General features: G+C 47.4%; 1 protein-coding gene across 1 annotated transcript in view; it reads right to left on the reverse strand.

Annotated features, from left to right (window-relative positions):
- Positions 1-11,080: 11,080 nt before the first annotated feature.
- CYYR1 (cysteine and tyrosine rich 1) overlaps positions 11,081-15,458 on the reverse strand; it is a 45,993-nt gene continuing 41,615 nt past the window's right edge. Inside the window, exons 3-4 of the mRNA XM_083170962.1 lie at positions 14,061-14,218; positions 11,081-11,501 (exon numbers count right to left, since the gene is read on the reverse strand). Of these exons, the coding sequence (XP_083027088.1) occupies positions 11,368-11,501; positions 14,061-14,218 (292 nt within the window). The 3' untranslated portion in view covers positions 11,081-11,367. The remainder of the gene's footprint in view (positions 11,502-14,060; positions 14,219-15,458) is intronic.

Here is a 15,458-nt window from a genome sequence, read left to right on the forward strand (position 1 = left end):
ATGTCCTGCAGCGTTATCAAATGAGTCCAGGAACAAAGTGACAGACAGATAAGTGTCTGCTTCACTGAACACCTTAGTAAAAGGTCACGGTAATTGTAATTGTTAAAAGGAAAAAAAAAAAAAAACACTTCAAAGGGCTTCTTATTCCAACAGAGAAATAACTCATCATGGAGAGCGTTGTACAGAAACCCAGTTGCCAGACCCACGATTATATAGTATTAAATGAAGGGGAATGTTTTTCCTACTGTTTCTGGGCCCTTATTCTGGTTTATTTGCAGCGGTCGCTCATTCGCACGGGGACCGATATTTTGCATATGCGCAGCAGCATTTCTGCGCACGTGTATAGGCTGGGTGCGTGCGAACTCAGCGGAAAGTCTGTTCGTTGGGTGTTTCCGGGGCGTTCCCATGAAAATGCTGGGCGTGCACATGCTAATGTGTCCGTGGCACACGTGCGGGGGGAGGACTGCTGACATAACCGGATGTCAGCTGCCCACCTAATTCCCTGCAATTCTATACGCGTATGTAAGGATGTTCTGGACCACCTTCACATATGCGTGCGCCTTCACCATCATTCGATGGTTGGCGACCATCGAAAGATGGGGGAGGTTCCCACTGACATGCAAAGGAATGTTCATGTAAAACAATCATTCGCAAACCTTTGAACCGAATCCCACTTGCGAACGGGTGGCGCCGGCTAACCATTCGCAAGGCGGGCTTAGGATGCTTAGAGATCTGAGGAGTCCCCGGATAGCTCCGCCCCCACCCCAGTGCTCTACCTGTCCTGTCCAACCCAGCAGCCTCTGCTGCCGCTGCTGCAACCAACAGGCTGCATTCCGGGGCTCCCTCTTCTACATGCACTAACCCCAAACATCGGGGAAGGGACCAAATTTGGCCTGCTACAAGCGAGTCTGAATCGGCCCAATATTTGTGACAATTCAACAGCGTAAAACAGATCCTTCATATAAGTGTATGCAGAGTTGGTGCTCATCAGTGTCATTTGCCTCTGGAAGCAAGGAGTCATTCAAAGAAACCAAGGATAAACAAATGATTGATTTTCTCATTTTTTTTTGCAAATTTTTGGGAAAAATCATGAAAAACGTCATTTTTTTTTACTCCTGATCTTTTTGTGTCCCTATATATTTATTATACGAATGATTATAATATAGGTTATCGCTACTTTTTTTTTATGTATGCCGCCTTAAGTTAAAAGTATGTGATTATCCCTTAAAGATTTATCATTCTGCCCATTAAATGAAACAAATTGAAAAATCTGTGACCATAACTGGTAATGCCTAAATGAATGTGTAACTGATCAACCTAGCTGTCAATCAACAAGCGCCTTGTCTGGCTTTATACCGTGCTTGCTATAGAATAACTAGCGGATGAGTCACAGTCATGTTTGACCTTGGCTGCCTCTTCTCCTCATACTGCATCTGAGCCTGCTATGTGACACATTTATTTATTCCTGTATATCACACATTGTAGGATCCTGTGCTTCATCTATTGCAGGCTTTGCATTCAGGGATCATTTAAATTCCCATCACTTTGCACTGTAATTCATTTCAAAATAGAGTGTTTTAATAATGCTGCTGCGACAGTTCTTCTATACACCGGCGCTGACATTCTGGGAACAGATAAACGGGTCATGTGACATCTTTACTTGGCTTTGTTTGTTGTAAAATAGACATAATTTCCACTGATTTCCGGTATACTGTACAATAATATGATTCGCAAGATGGAAACTAGGTCACCATTATTCTGTTATGCGTTGCCGGATGTGCTTTATGGCCACTCACCTGCCTGTAATTTATGTGTCCTGCCAGAAAGAGAAGGCTACTCTACTTTCCTGGGAGCGGACTGCTTCCGGATGAGAAGTATTACACCACTTTTACATAATCGGAATATCATTTGCATTTTGTTTGACATTTTCCAGAAGGTTTTCTCATACGTTGTGCTGTCTGTCTTTGCCCCCAGGGGGCTTCGCTTCCAATTGGACGCATTTTGCGTTGTGAATGGACATTATATACATTCCTGTTGCTAATAAACCTTACTTATGTCTTTCTTTTGAGTTGTTGATGTATGGGTTCGGATCTTCAATATCGAATTTCGGGATCTGAGGTGGGATTCGCACCGGACTCAGATACTAGATCGAGGCAAAACGTCATCATCCCGCTGTGGGTTTTGGTTCCTATGTAAGTCCCTACTGATAGATGCCATCTTTACTCCAGCATAGGAGAGTGTTGGAGATGGACCTCTGTCTATCTGTGGGTGGGGGTGGTAGGTGGATCCTTGAAGCCACTGTCTGCCCTATAACTGGGTGCTGCCACTGTCTGCCCTATAACTGGGTGCTGCCACTGTCTGCCCTATAACTGGGTGCTGCCACTGTCTGCCCTATAACTGGGTGCTGCCACTGTCTGCCCTATAACTGGGTGCTGCCACTGACTGCTCTATAACTGGGTGCTGCCACTGTCCGTCTGAGCTATAACTGGTTGCAGCAGGGCCGGATTAAGGTCTGTGGGGGCTCTTTACAACAAATTTGTGGGGGCCCCCCACAGATCACGCTGACGATGCCCCCCCCCCCCCCCTCCATCCCCCTCCCCGTGCATGCTCCTGTACCGTGCTCTCTGACTAGGGATGCCAATCCCGGGGCATTTTTTCAATCCCAGGAATCGGGATTGAAAAATGCTCAATCCTAGGATTGACATCTCTAAGCAGTTTAGGCAGGTAGCCCCCCCCCCACATTCATTTACTTACATGGGAGGGTGGGAGTGTGGCAGGGAGCAGGGCAGACATCAGCGGGAGCAGGGAAGACAGTAGCGGGCAGGTGGTGGCAGCAGCAGCAGAGCCGCCAGGAGGGCGGGCGGCCGCAGCTGCAACAGGAGTCAGGACTGGTAGTGAGGGCTGAGGCAGGATCACTCTGGAGCTGATATGGGTGGTGCTTCCTGTGCAGCGTGACGTCAGAGGTCATGCTGCGCGGGTCGGACTGCCTATACCCGCTTCAGACTGCAGGCCGGGGATCGGGAACTCCTGGGCAGCGTCTGAGCACTCGCTCAGATGCTGCCCGGCATCATTTGGCAGCGGCGTCGTGAGTGTGGGGGCCCCCTGATGTGTGGGGGCCCCTGGGAGACCGCCCCTATCGCCCCTGCCTTAATCCGCCACTGGGTTGCAGCACAGTTCAAAAGTAAAATAGGGGAGAAACATCAACTGCCAGTGAGTCAGTTTTGAATGGCAGTTGGGGCAGATCTCCTATTAGAAATTTTTAACTATGCTGCAGTCCCACCTCTGGAACCTCCCCTGCTCTCAGGTATCCAGGAGATGTGAAAGGGGGGGGGGTTGTTTAAGGGATCCACATGTTTCCTGGGTTGGGAACAAATGCTCCACATTGCAGCATGTACTTGGCTTAGTAACAGCGTGCATGGTATTTTTATACTATTATGCCCAAAAAGGAGTGTAACGTAATTTCAGACACTGTTCTTCCCAGAGACAGACACATGACCGCATGACATCATGGGTTTAGGGGGCATGACTGGTACAAGGCACATGACCGACGCGATGTACCACAGTAGTGGTTTTTTCAAGGGAAATCGCGGGCATCGCGGGCATCGTGTGCCTTAAAGTTAAGGCACACGATGCCCGCGATTGTGGCCGTGCTAGGAAACAAGTTCCATCCAACTCTGCATTAGAACCAAAGAATTCTATGCACTTAACCTTGTAGAGAAGCAGAACGGTAAGGAAATATTACGGATAATGGTGTATACGCCCAGCCCACCTTTACGGAGTAATGCGCACTAATGGGCAAATGTCAAACATATTATTATTTCAAATATCAACGCTCAAAAAATACCTGGATCAATATCTCAAATCCGTTGCAAATCCAGGCACAAATGGGTTTGTTAATGTGAGCCGCACATTGGTTCTATAGACCAGTAACAGAAACCCTTTAGTGCCACTTGAAAATCATAAAGGCAGTTTTTGCATAAAGAAATAACATCTATATAATAGATCATATAACTGAATAATATGATCTAACTCTTGGGGGGAAAAAAAATATAAGTTATGCTTTTATTGATGGACAGCTATAAACACTGTCTCTGCAAAATAGAAAGTGTCCCGATCTGTCAATAGGATTAATGGCGTCAATATGAGAGAGGTGATTCAGATAAGCTGAGGAAGCCATAAATTCTCTTCCAACAACTTTCCATTTTCTTCTGATAATGAAAACGTACTGACGCGGGGCTTGGTGGAGCCCCATTGGTGGATCTGAATATGATAATTAGGGAGGCTCAGCCGGGCTGTCCAAAAAAATGGGGGAAAGGCAGCGATCCAGGTAGTAATTGTAAGCAGTACAGTGTGAAACTGGAGACACACATTCGTGTATATACTGTAGCTTAGTATTAGGTTAAGTCACAGGTTCTCAAAGTCGGTTCTCAGGACCCTACACAGTGCATGTTTTGCAGATCTCCTCACAGAATCACAGGTGAAATAACTAGCTCCGCCTGTGGATTTTTTATAATGTATCAGGGGGAGATTCTCTAAGAATCTCCGCCCCCCTTCGCCGCCCATCGCTTATTTAATTATCGCATATGCTGTAACATATGCGACAATTAAGGCAAAGGACAGCTCTTGCGTTAAGAGCTGTCCTTTGCGGTGAGAGTCGCCGGGTCCTAGCAGGTCCCGGCGGCTCCCCCCTCCCTCCCACACCCGGCGCTGCTGCTGCTGCGCCGGGCTCTCCTCCTCCCTGCTCCCGGAAGAGGATCAGTGCAGGGAGGAGGTCACAGGTCCGGGCAGTACTGCGCTGTGCTGCCCGGACACAGGTGAGGGGGGAGGGGGGGATGCGGGGCGGCGGGGGCTCGCCGCGGGGCGGCGGAGGGTTGCGATAGAAGCCCATTGGCTTCTATGGGGCATCACCAGATTTTTCTGGCGATGCCCCCCGCTGCTTACAGTATCCCAAAATGCGGTAAAAACCCGATAACGGGGTTTTTACCGCATTTTTAGCTTAGAGCAGTGGTTCCCAACCTGTGGTACGCATATCCCTGGGGGTACGCGTCCACCCTCTCGGGGGTACGCGGTGGCCTGGCCTGTAATGGCGGCCGCAGCAGTCAGACAGGTTGCTGGAGGGGAGGAGAGTGCATTGCGCATCTCCCCTACCCCTCAGTGTGCTTCCCAGTGACTGGCCGCCCGTCCGCCAATCAGAGCTTGCGGGCCTGCAGCCAATCAGGAGCCGGCCCGCGAACTTTGATTGGCGGGCAGCCCAGTCACAGTGAAGGGAAGGAGAGATACACAGTGTGCTGTACTCTCCTTCCCTGAGAGAAGCAGCGGCGGCAGCTACACGGCAGGGAGACACTGGACTGTCCTCTCCTCAGCAGCACCATCAGCATCAATGGTGAGTGTGCTGCTGCTGGGAAATACTATGGGGGCATTGCTGGCACTGTGTGGGCATACCATATTTCTGGCACTGTGGGGGCATATTTATTGCTGGCACTGTGGGGGCATTGCTGGCACTGTGGGGCATACTTGTTACTGGCACTGTGGGGCATTGCTGGTACTGTGGGGCATACTTGTTACTGGCACTGTGGGGCATTGCTGGCACTGTGGGGCATACTTGTTGCTGGCACTGTGGGGCATACTTGTTGCTGGAACTGTGAGACATTGCTGGCACTGTGGGGCATACTTGTTGCTGGCACTGTGGGCATTGCTGGCACTGTGGGGCATACTTTTTGCTGTCACTGTGGGGCATTGCTGGCACTGTGGGGCATACTTGTTGCTGGCACTGTGGGGCATTGCTGGCACTGTGGGGCATACTTGTTGCTGGCACTATGGGAGCATACTTGTTGCTGGCACTGTAGGGGCATTGTGGGCACTGTGGGCGCATATCCAGTACCATGGGGTCATACCTGGCACCGTGGTTGCATTCCCGTTTCTGGCACTGTGGGGGCATACCTGGCACCATTGGAGCATATGTGTATCTGGCACTTTTGGGGGCATATGTGTATCTGGCACTATTGGAAGGCTAACCTGATCCGTTGGAATGTCTGTTGCTTCAGTAATAGAGATTTGACAAGGTTATATGCTGTCCGCAGAATGGGCTGAGCTTATATTGTGGTCAAGTGGTTGCACTTTTTTTTTTCCTCGTCATTGCCAGTATGACTTGCCCCTGTTAAGCCACACCCTTCAAATGAGGCCACACCCCTTTTTAGGCCACACACCCTAAAACTTCACGAGGGGGTACTCATAAATTAAAAGCCTAATCAAGGGGTACGGGAGACAAAAAAGGTTGGGAACCACTGGCTTAGAGAATCTCCCCCTAAGTGAGTAATGAGTGCACCTGTGCTCCTGCCGGGTGACCTGGAAAACATGAACTGTGTGGGGTCCTGAGGACCGAGTGTGAAAATCTCTGGGTTAAGACATAATTACCTACTCTCCTTGAATGTCTGTGACCGGAGCCGTAGGGGTATGGGTCATAGGGCCAACCTTAAGAAGGTTAACAGTCAATTGGTCGACAGGCCATAGGTGGACACATGGAAAAGGTTGACCTGCCTTAGGTCGACTGGAAAAAGTCATCCTGAAAAACGTTGACAAGCTTTTCACATGTCAACATACATCGCCGTGGACGGGTCGAATCACGTGTCTACCTAATGTTGACCATGTCAAACTAAGGTATGTGGACCCTTTTCATGTGTCAACTTATGCCCTATCAACAAATAGTGGTCGACCTTTTGACTGTCAACCTTTTTATTTTCGACCAAATGACCGCAGCCCAAGCTGCAGCTAGCCAGACAAAGCATCGGCCCCCATATTGGCCCCCTACTTTCCCCATATTTCTCAAACAGGGACATACTGTAAAGCGAACCCTGTCTCCCAGTAAAACTTGCTATGCTGCCCCTTCCCACATGATGAGGACCTTCAGTCACAGACTCCTTTATTTGAAACACACCTTACAAAAAATAAAGACATAACCAGGATACAAACTCACCACCTTCCATATTGCAGTTAAATACCTTACTCATGGATTTATTTGCTCCTGTCTGGGAGAACTGAAATGTGCCTTGAATAAAGACGCGTGCCACACCCGTTTTATTATATAATATTGTGCCATTGATGGGGGATTGCTTGTTTGCTTCCAGGCTGAAAGCTGTAGCCAGCCACTGGGACTGAGGGGCAGATTTATTAAGCCTGGTAGAGAGATAAAGTGGCCAGTGATAACTCACCAGCCTATCAGCTCCTAACTGCCAAGTTACATAATGGGTAAATGGCATTTGGGGGCTGACTGGGTGTTGTGTTATAACTGGGCACTTTATCACTTAATACATCTGCCCCCTGAGTTTCGCTCTTCTAGATAACATTTATTGTAGTGTTCTTCCAGGTTTGTCTGTGTCCCATGGTTCTGCCCTTAACAGGAACCAAGGAAATGGGTGGATTCGGAACATTTGGTTAGTTTAATAACCCTTTCACACAGAAAATGAAATACCCGGGTGAAGCAGTTCCACCGGGGAATTTCATTAAATACACGCGTCCTTTTTCTGTGTGAAAGGGCACACTCGGGTCGTAAATCCCGTGTCTCCGACCCTGGAATTGACCAGGGTCGAGGACACGGAATTTATGACCCGTGTTGACCCTTTCACACAGAAGAAATACCCGTGTTATTCAGCAAATAACTGAAATTTTCAACCCAGTAATTTGTTCTTCTGTGTGAAGGGGGGGTCAGGCTGCACCCAGCAAAATGACATAGCATTTGACAGGGATTTTCTGACTTTTCTGTCTGAAAGGGGTATAATACAGGCATGTCCAAAGTATGGCCCTCCAGCTGTTGTCAAACTACAAGACCCATCATGCCTTGCCACAATTTTGCTATTAGGGTATGATAAAATTATGGCAAGGCATGCTGGGATGTGTAATTTCACAACAGTGAAGGGCCATAGCATACTTGCCGACTTTTCGAGAAGCCTCTCCAGGAGAAGCCCGGAGAGGAGAGCCGGATCTTCAGGTCAGGGGGCTGATGACTGAAAGCCCCGCCCCAATCCAGGCAAATGCCACGATTCGCAGGTCCGCGAGTAGGGGGCGGGGCTAAAATGACACGAAATGACGTGATTTGCGTCCTTTTAGTCCCGCCCCTTGCCGCGGACTCATGAAAAATGGTAATTAATGCGGTAAGAAAGGGGGGTGCGGGGGCTTCCAGGCAAAAGCGGGAGGATTGCCGACCTTCCCGGGGGACCGGGAGGGGGACCCAATTTTCGGGAGCCTCCCGGCAATTCCGGGAGGGTAGGCAAGCCTGGGCCATAGTTTGGACATGTCTGGTTTAGTAAAACCGGTGAAGGGGAGAAACGCAGCCACAAAGTACTTTTTTCATTAAAAAGTCTTCTAGACTTCTCAGTATCGAGTTGTCCTGACCAGACTGCAGTGAGAGGAGTAATTAGATGCATCTAGCCTGTTTTCTTATCTGTAAAGGTGGCCAATCTCTCATTAATACCAGGCACTGTGGTAGTTAGTCTCATTGTCCTGCAATAGGAATGGAATATACAAAGTGCATTAAAAAAGATCCTTTTTCTTCGGGAAGAAGCCAGTTTCACAGAACAGAAGATCAGACAAAACGTCTCTACAGTCACTGCTGAATTCCAATTCCCTCCATCAATGGCGTCAGAAGTCAGGCCGCCTAGAGCCGTACACTTGCAGAACAGATGGAAAGTCTCAGGCAATAGAGTTGCTTCAATTATACTTGAAACGCAAACGACACTGAAATGTTACCTTGTTTGGAAGTGGCAGCTTATGAAGAGTTGTTCTCATTATGTAACACAATGTTCATCCTATCCCCTGAGGTTGTTTCATGCAGAATGTTCTTTCTTGGTCATTTGGTCATTAGCATTTTTCATGACATTTTGGCCACTTGGTGGCACTGTTCCGTGTTTTGACCTGTCACTGTCTGTAGTCATTAGCATTGTGCAAACATGTTTCTCAGCCATATATATATATAGCATGTTGACAACATACAGGGCTGGCTATATGTCAATAGGCATCTGCCAAGGTGATGAGGTCTTAGGGTGGGGTGCCACTGAGTTTGCTTATCACAAATTTAAGGTAGCGGCTGTGTAACTAAGGTGCCACCGGAAAGTGCGTTTTGGTGGCAGTATGGGGTGGGCCGAGGGGAAGTAGGTTGAAGTTTTGCCTAGGATGCCGAGAAGCCTTACACCAGCCCTGCCAACATATCATACTTGCTTACCCTCCCGGAATGACCAGAAGGCTCCCGAAACATCACAGCATTCCAAACTGAATCATTAACCTGGACTGATTAAATAAACTATATATATATATATATATATATATATAAAGACCCATGGTGTTACTAAGGCAGCCAAGAAAATGAGTGCAAATCCCCAAAATATAGGATTAGCATACTGTGATTAAAAATGAAGATGATACAAATGTAACTACCTGGCCAATAGAATTATGCATTACATCAGCTTGCTCACATCCCTGTCACATCCCTAGCCAAATCTAGCCATCACTGCCCAGAGAATTCCCGTAACACTATCCTGCTCAGTGCCTGGATGCTCGGACACCTGCTCAGATGCCATATGCCCATTACAACTCTATTATAGCGTCTGATTTGGACAGGGCATAGAATACACTAGCGAAGCTCTGTGCCCGAATAATGGTGAGCGCAGTGAGCCATGCGAGGGGATGCAGTCAGTGGCATAACTACAATTGGGGCGCCCCCCCGCCACTGAAATGTGTGCGCCCCCCCTCCTACTTCCCCTCCCCCCACTCACCCGCACTTACCCCCTCTTCTGCCGTGACAATCCGTTGCGGTCCCAGGCCGGCTCCCTGGACCTGCTGCTATCTTCAGTCCCGACGCTCCTGCTCCTCTCTCTGAATGTCACATCCAAAATGGCCGCCGCCTTACAGCTGACCATCATTTAGGATGCAAGAGGAGGTCGCTGCCTCCTCTAGCATCCTTAGTAACTGTCTGCTGTGAAGGGGGCGGCCATTTTACAGGAGGACAGGAGGAGCACCGGGACTCAGTGCAGACAGGCACTGCGGGCATCAGAGATTTGGCGGCGGCAATAGCTTCCACAGACCCCAAAGTTCCTTAGCGCCTCCAAGCTTCCGGAGCTATTGCTATTGCTACGCCACTGGACGCAGTGCAATTTGACGGTGCCCATGTCAACTATGTCAACCTTTTGACTGTCGACCTTACCATTGTCCAATGTCGACATAATGCTGGTGTCAACCTTCCAACCTTAGCCATGCTTGAAAAGTGATAAAATAGAAATGATAAACTACCAGTCAATCAGCTCATAACTGTCATGTCACAGGCTGTTTGAAAAATGACAGTTAGGGGCAGATTGGGTGGTGGTTTATCGTTCTCTATTTTATCACTTTTCAAGGCTTAGTACATCTCGACCTCTGTTTTTAGTTGTAGGCTTATTACTTGTGTCACATTTATAGTAAAGTGACCGCGCACGTTCAGTGGATGAGAATATTGTATGTGTCTAAACATTTTTTATCCTATTAAACAGGGCTGGGCAACACCGGCCCTCCAGATGTTAGTGAACCACACATCCCAGGATAGTTTGCATTAGTTTTGCTATGTGGCCATGCTGAAACTGATGCAAGGCATGCTGGGATGTGTAGTTTATCAACATCTGGAGGGCCGGTGTTGCCCAGCCATGCTATTAAAGACCATGAAAGGGACTTTTGAAATGTGGTCGGGTCTGAATGATGTCATGACATCATAGGGTACCCATGCAATGCTCTTCTGGGAATGTTTTGGATGGCCAGGATATCGTTATTGCAGGGCCCTAGGCAGCCACCAAGTGCAGACTTATGCTACTACCTGCCACATGCCTGGCTTCAGGTGTACTGGTCTATCACTATTATAAATACAAGGGCCCAGAACATGCAACTTCCAAATGCCCAGTATTGGTCCCTTACTCACATTACACTGTCACCTGATGATAGAAATAAACCGCAACATACCCAACACTTATCTTGTTGGAAAAAGTACGAAACATTTAAATGCATATATTTAAAAGTTTTTTTTTATCATTTTTGTAAAAACAACATTCAGAAATGACGGGTCTTTCTTCAGGCCACATCAAAATAATACTGTATCTTTATTATCAAAACATTTGGCACAGAAAATAAATACTGCTCTTATAATATGGTGTTCCTGTTCTACGACGGACACCGGCGGTGGCGAGGAAGATCTCAGGTCAAGCACTTCAGGAGGTAAGGCCGAGGCAATGCGGGGATCGGTGTCTATTGTGCTTTGTCTCCCGTTAGTTCCCACAGACTCTTACAAACCATCTTCTATATCTATCTAGGACGTTGAAATGTTTTTGTGTCTGGAAATGTCCAAGTCTCGGAATGTTATTTCCTTGGAGGTCCTGGGTATGGCGGGGGAGCAGGATACTGCATAGGCCCCGGCGGGGTGGGAGTATATGGCGGAGGTAGATCAATAGGAAACTCCATCTCATAATCATAGCTGTACGGTGGTGGAGACACTAGAGGGGAAGACAATAAGATTCAGGTTACCCATTAATGCGGATTCCAAATACCACTCTGCTGTAGCGCCCTATGGTTATTATTTTGTCACTCAATAAAGGGCCAGAGACCTAGAGATGTTCTTAGAGTAAGGGGCAAGCTATGAAAGGAGGGGACTCCGTGTAGACCCCCTCCTCTCTGGTAGCCCAGGTCTGCGTGGACATCGAACCCGCACTTTGGGGGTTATTCTAGTTCACTTGCAAAGGCACAATCACTCTCTAATGGACAAAACCATGTGCACTGCAGGTGGGGCAGATGTAACATGTGCAGAGAGAGTTAGAGTTTGGTGGAAGGTGTACTTCAAACTGATAACTATATTGCAGTGTAAAAGCAGCCAGTATTTACCCTGCACAGAAACAATAAAACACCAAAATCTAACTCTCTCTGCACATATTACATCAGCCACACCTGCAGTGCATATAGTTTTGTCCAATAGAGAGTGATTGTGCCTTTGCGAGTGAACCAGAATAACTCCCTTTGTTACCGGGGACATCTCTACTGTGCATTGGCAAATCACAAGGGCCATTTTCCTAGTGATTTCTGTCTGCAGTGCCGGACTTTGGACGGGTAAGTATAATTATATGGGTGCAGGGTCTGCGTTGTGGCCCCTGGAGCCAGTGGCTTGTGTGCACAGGCCTGACAGATAATCATAACACCAGACAATGCCCTTTATTCAGATCTGATCATAATACAAATTTGTTTGGAAAATGGGCAAAACCATGTGCACTGCAGGTGGGGCAGATGTAACGTGCAGAGAGAGTTAGATTTGGGTGAGTTATTTTGTTTCTGTGCAGGGTAAATACTGGCTGCATTATTTTTACACTGCAATTTAGATTTTAGCTTCAACACACCCCCACCCAAATTTAACTCTCTGCACATGTTACATCTGCCCCACCTGCAGTGCACATGGTTTTGCCCATTTTCCAAACAAATTTGTACTGCGATCAGATCTGAATAAGGGCCAATGTGCAGGAGCTTTGAAGATATTTGCTAGAGGTACACGCTTCGGGCTCGGTGGTTAGCTGGGCTCGCCACGCTTTATAAAATCAACTCTATGCCTACTTGGATAGTGGGGAAATGAACAGGACCTTGTTAACATTGAATCCTATACAAAATCGCATCGAATCGCATCGCATACGATATCGGATGCGATTTTGCCGAAAATCGTGTCGAATCGCATCTGATTGTATGCCTTAAGGTAAGGCATACAATCACAAAATCAGGCGCCCAGATACTACATAAGTACCAAAGCCATCAGCTATTACATTTGTTGTGTTTTTAGTTATGTGTACATGTATGCATTTCAGACTGGCAGTAAATATACAAATGTTGGAGCGCCACTGCCAGCAGGTGGCGCTACTAGGTCTAATGGGAAATGGTTCTGGGATAAATGGACAACAGTGTCTAGGTCAACACCTAAAATGGTCAACATGCACTAGGTCGACAGTGAGAATGGTCGACACAATCAAAACATCTACATCTCGGTATACGTGTGCCGCGTCCCCTTGCATGTTCGGGCATGGTGCCTTGCTGCGCTCGCCACACTATTATGATCTAACTCTATGCCCATTTGGATTGTGAAGTAAGAAAAAGTCCTTGTAAAAAAAAAAAATCATGAAAAACTTGCGTTGACAATTTCCATGTTGACATTTTGCTTGTGTTGGGCTTTTGTCAATGTCGACCTTTACGTCGAAATTTACTGCTGGTAAAGAATGTATAGCTGACAATAGCAGGAATCTGTGCACATTTCTGTCCATCTCTGGCTAGGAATGGGAGGGTTACACTCTGTAGGTACAGTTTATTAGCAGATGGATCCACCAGCCCATTGGAAGCTCAGTAAATTAGCTATATTTCTCATTTGATCTAAAAAAAACCCTTCATTTAAGAGGAGACTGTCAGCAGCACTTTGGGGGGGGGGCCTGATGTAGATGTCATCAAACCCCACCCCCAGTTCTGCAAATCCTGCAATTTGCGGGTCTACGAGGAGGGGGTGGGGCTGAATGGTTCTATTTGCATCTTTAGCCCCATCCCTCCCCCCAAAAACCCACAAATCAGTGCATTCACCATCGATGGCAATACTGCAACCAGCCATCAATTGTATTAAACTATGTGATGGATGACCATCAGTAGTTTTACCTATCGATGGTCATCCATTTTCTTTGACTGACTGGCCTGTGCTGGTCGATGGCCATCCCTAATTGCGGGAAATGAACGCTACTGTGGGGGACCACCGGAATCCGGGAAGGTTGCCCACCTTTCCGGGGGGGGGGGGGGGTACCCGATTTTCGGGTGCCTCCCTCATATTCCGGGAGGGTAGACAACCCTGATATTGCTATATATTGGGCTTACTGTAAATCCTGCAGAAGAGGAGGAAGCGGTAGAATGATAAAGTGGCCCTGTTACTGTACTGTTACTGTACTGTTACTGTGCTGTTACTGTGCTGTTACTGTGCTGTTACTGTACACTGATTGGCTGAGCCTAGAGGTGACACAACCATAATTAATACCCATCCCCGTTACCTGAGTAAGAACTGATGGCATTGATGTGCGTGGCGTGGAGAACTCCCACACGGGTACCGCGTGTACTCTTCATGCACATACAGATGCATATTGCGATTCCTGCAATTACTCCCATGATGAAGACAATTCCAAACACAATTCCAGCTATCGCTGTACCCCTAGAACACAGAAAGTCACCTTCAGGTTACTAGACTGCAATATCATCTGCATATAAGATAAAACATTTATGACAGAGTGCGTGATGTATATAGCCAAACGTTCCGGGGACTTGTCCTGTGCTCCCGTGCGCTGGGGCAGGAGTGGGGGCGTGTCCAGGAGCAGTGCATGGTCACACCCACTCTGCATAACAGTTACTACAAGTACTGTCCGCTCCTCCTCCAGAATCTGGGGATGACACTCAGTCTGACTATCACCAAATTAAGTATGATTCTGAGATAGGCCTCTTCTAAGTCACCACCTCCACAATTTCACCCTGGAAAGTGGGTATTGGTGTGTGGCTGGTTTTGGAAACAGTAAGCTGTTTTACCTAGGGTGCCAAAAAACCTTGTACCTGCCCTGAGTACCTCCCCCTCCCATCAGTATATGAAACAAATGCAAATAACGATCACTTGTAAAGAGACCTAGTACGGAGTACAGTTCTGGGCCCCACACTATAAAAAGGACATCATAGAATTAGAAAAAGTCCAAAGGCGAGCAACAAAGCTTATTAGGGGAATGGAGAATTTAAGCTACGGGGAGAGATTAAGCAATTTGGGACTATTTACATTAGAAAAGAGACGTTTAAGGGGGGATATGCTCAACATGTACAAGTATATCAAGGGCCAATATAAGGAACTGTCACACACCCTATTTTCTACTAGAAAGGAATCTAGGACGCGAGGGCATGAGTATAGATTAGAAGAAAAAAGATTTAATTCAGCTAGTAGAAAGAATTTCTTTACGGTCAGAACAGTCAAACTCTGGAACTCTCTTCCCAGAGAGGTGGTAACGGCTGGCTCATTAAATGCGTTCAAGGCAAAGTTGGACAAACATTTACTGGAGAAAAACATCCATGGGTACAAATAAGAAATATAATTTGTCTGTAAAATACCAGAACCTACCAAATCAGCAATGGATATCTATACCAGGTTGAACTAGATGGACGCAAGTCTTTTTTCAACCTTACCTACTATGTAACTATGTAACTATGTAAAGCGGAAAAGTTTCAGCCTTCAGTCCTCCAGCTGTTGTTGAACTTCACATCCCAGCATGCCCTGCTACAGTTTTGCTATTTGGCCATGCTAAGGTCATGATGTATTAAAATACATCGCCGCCCCTCACCGCCGGACCGCAGTGATACACATGCGGCTAGCATCGAAATGCGGTGACAGAGGCCCCTCCGCGATACATGTGGTGTGG

This window comes from Crinia signifera, chromosome 2 (genome assembly GCF_055691185.1).
Source record: "Crinia signifera chromosome 2, ASM5569118v1, whole genome shotgun sequence".
Classification (NCBI taxonomy): Eukaryota; Metazoa; Chordata; class Amphibia; order Anura; family Myobatrachidae; genus Crinia; species Crinia signifera.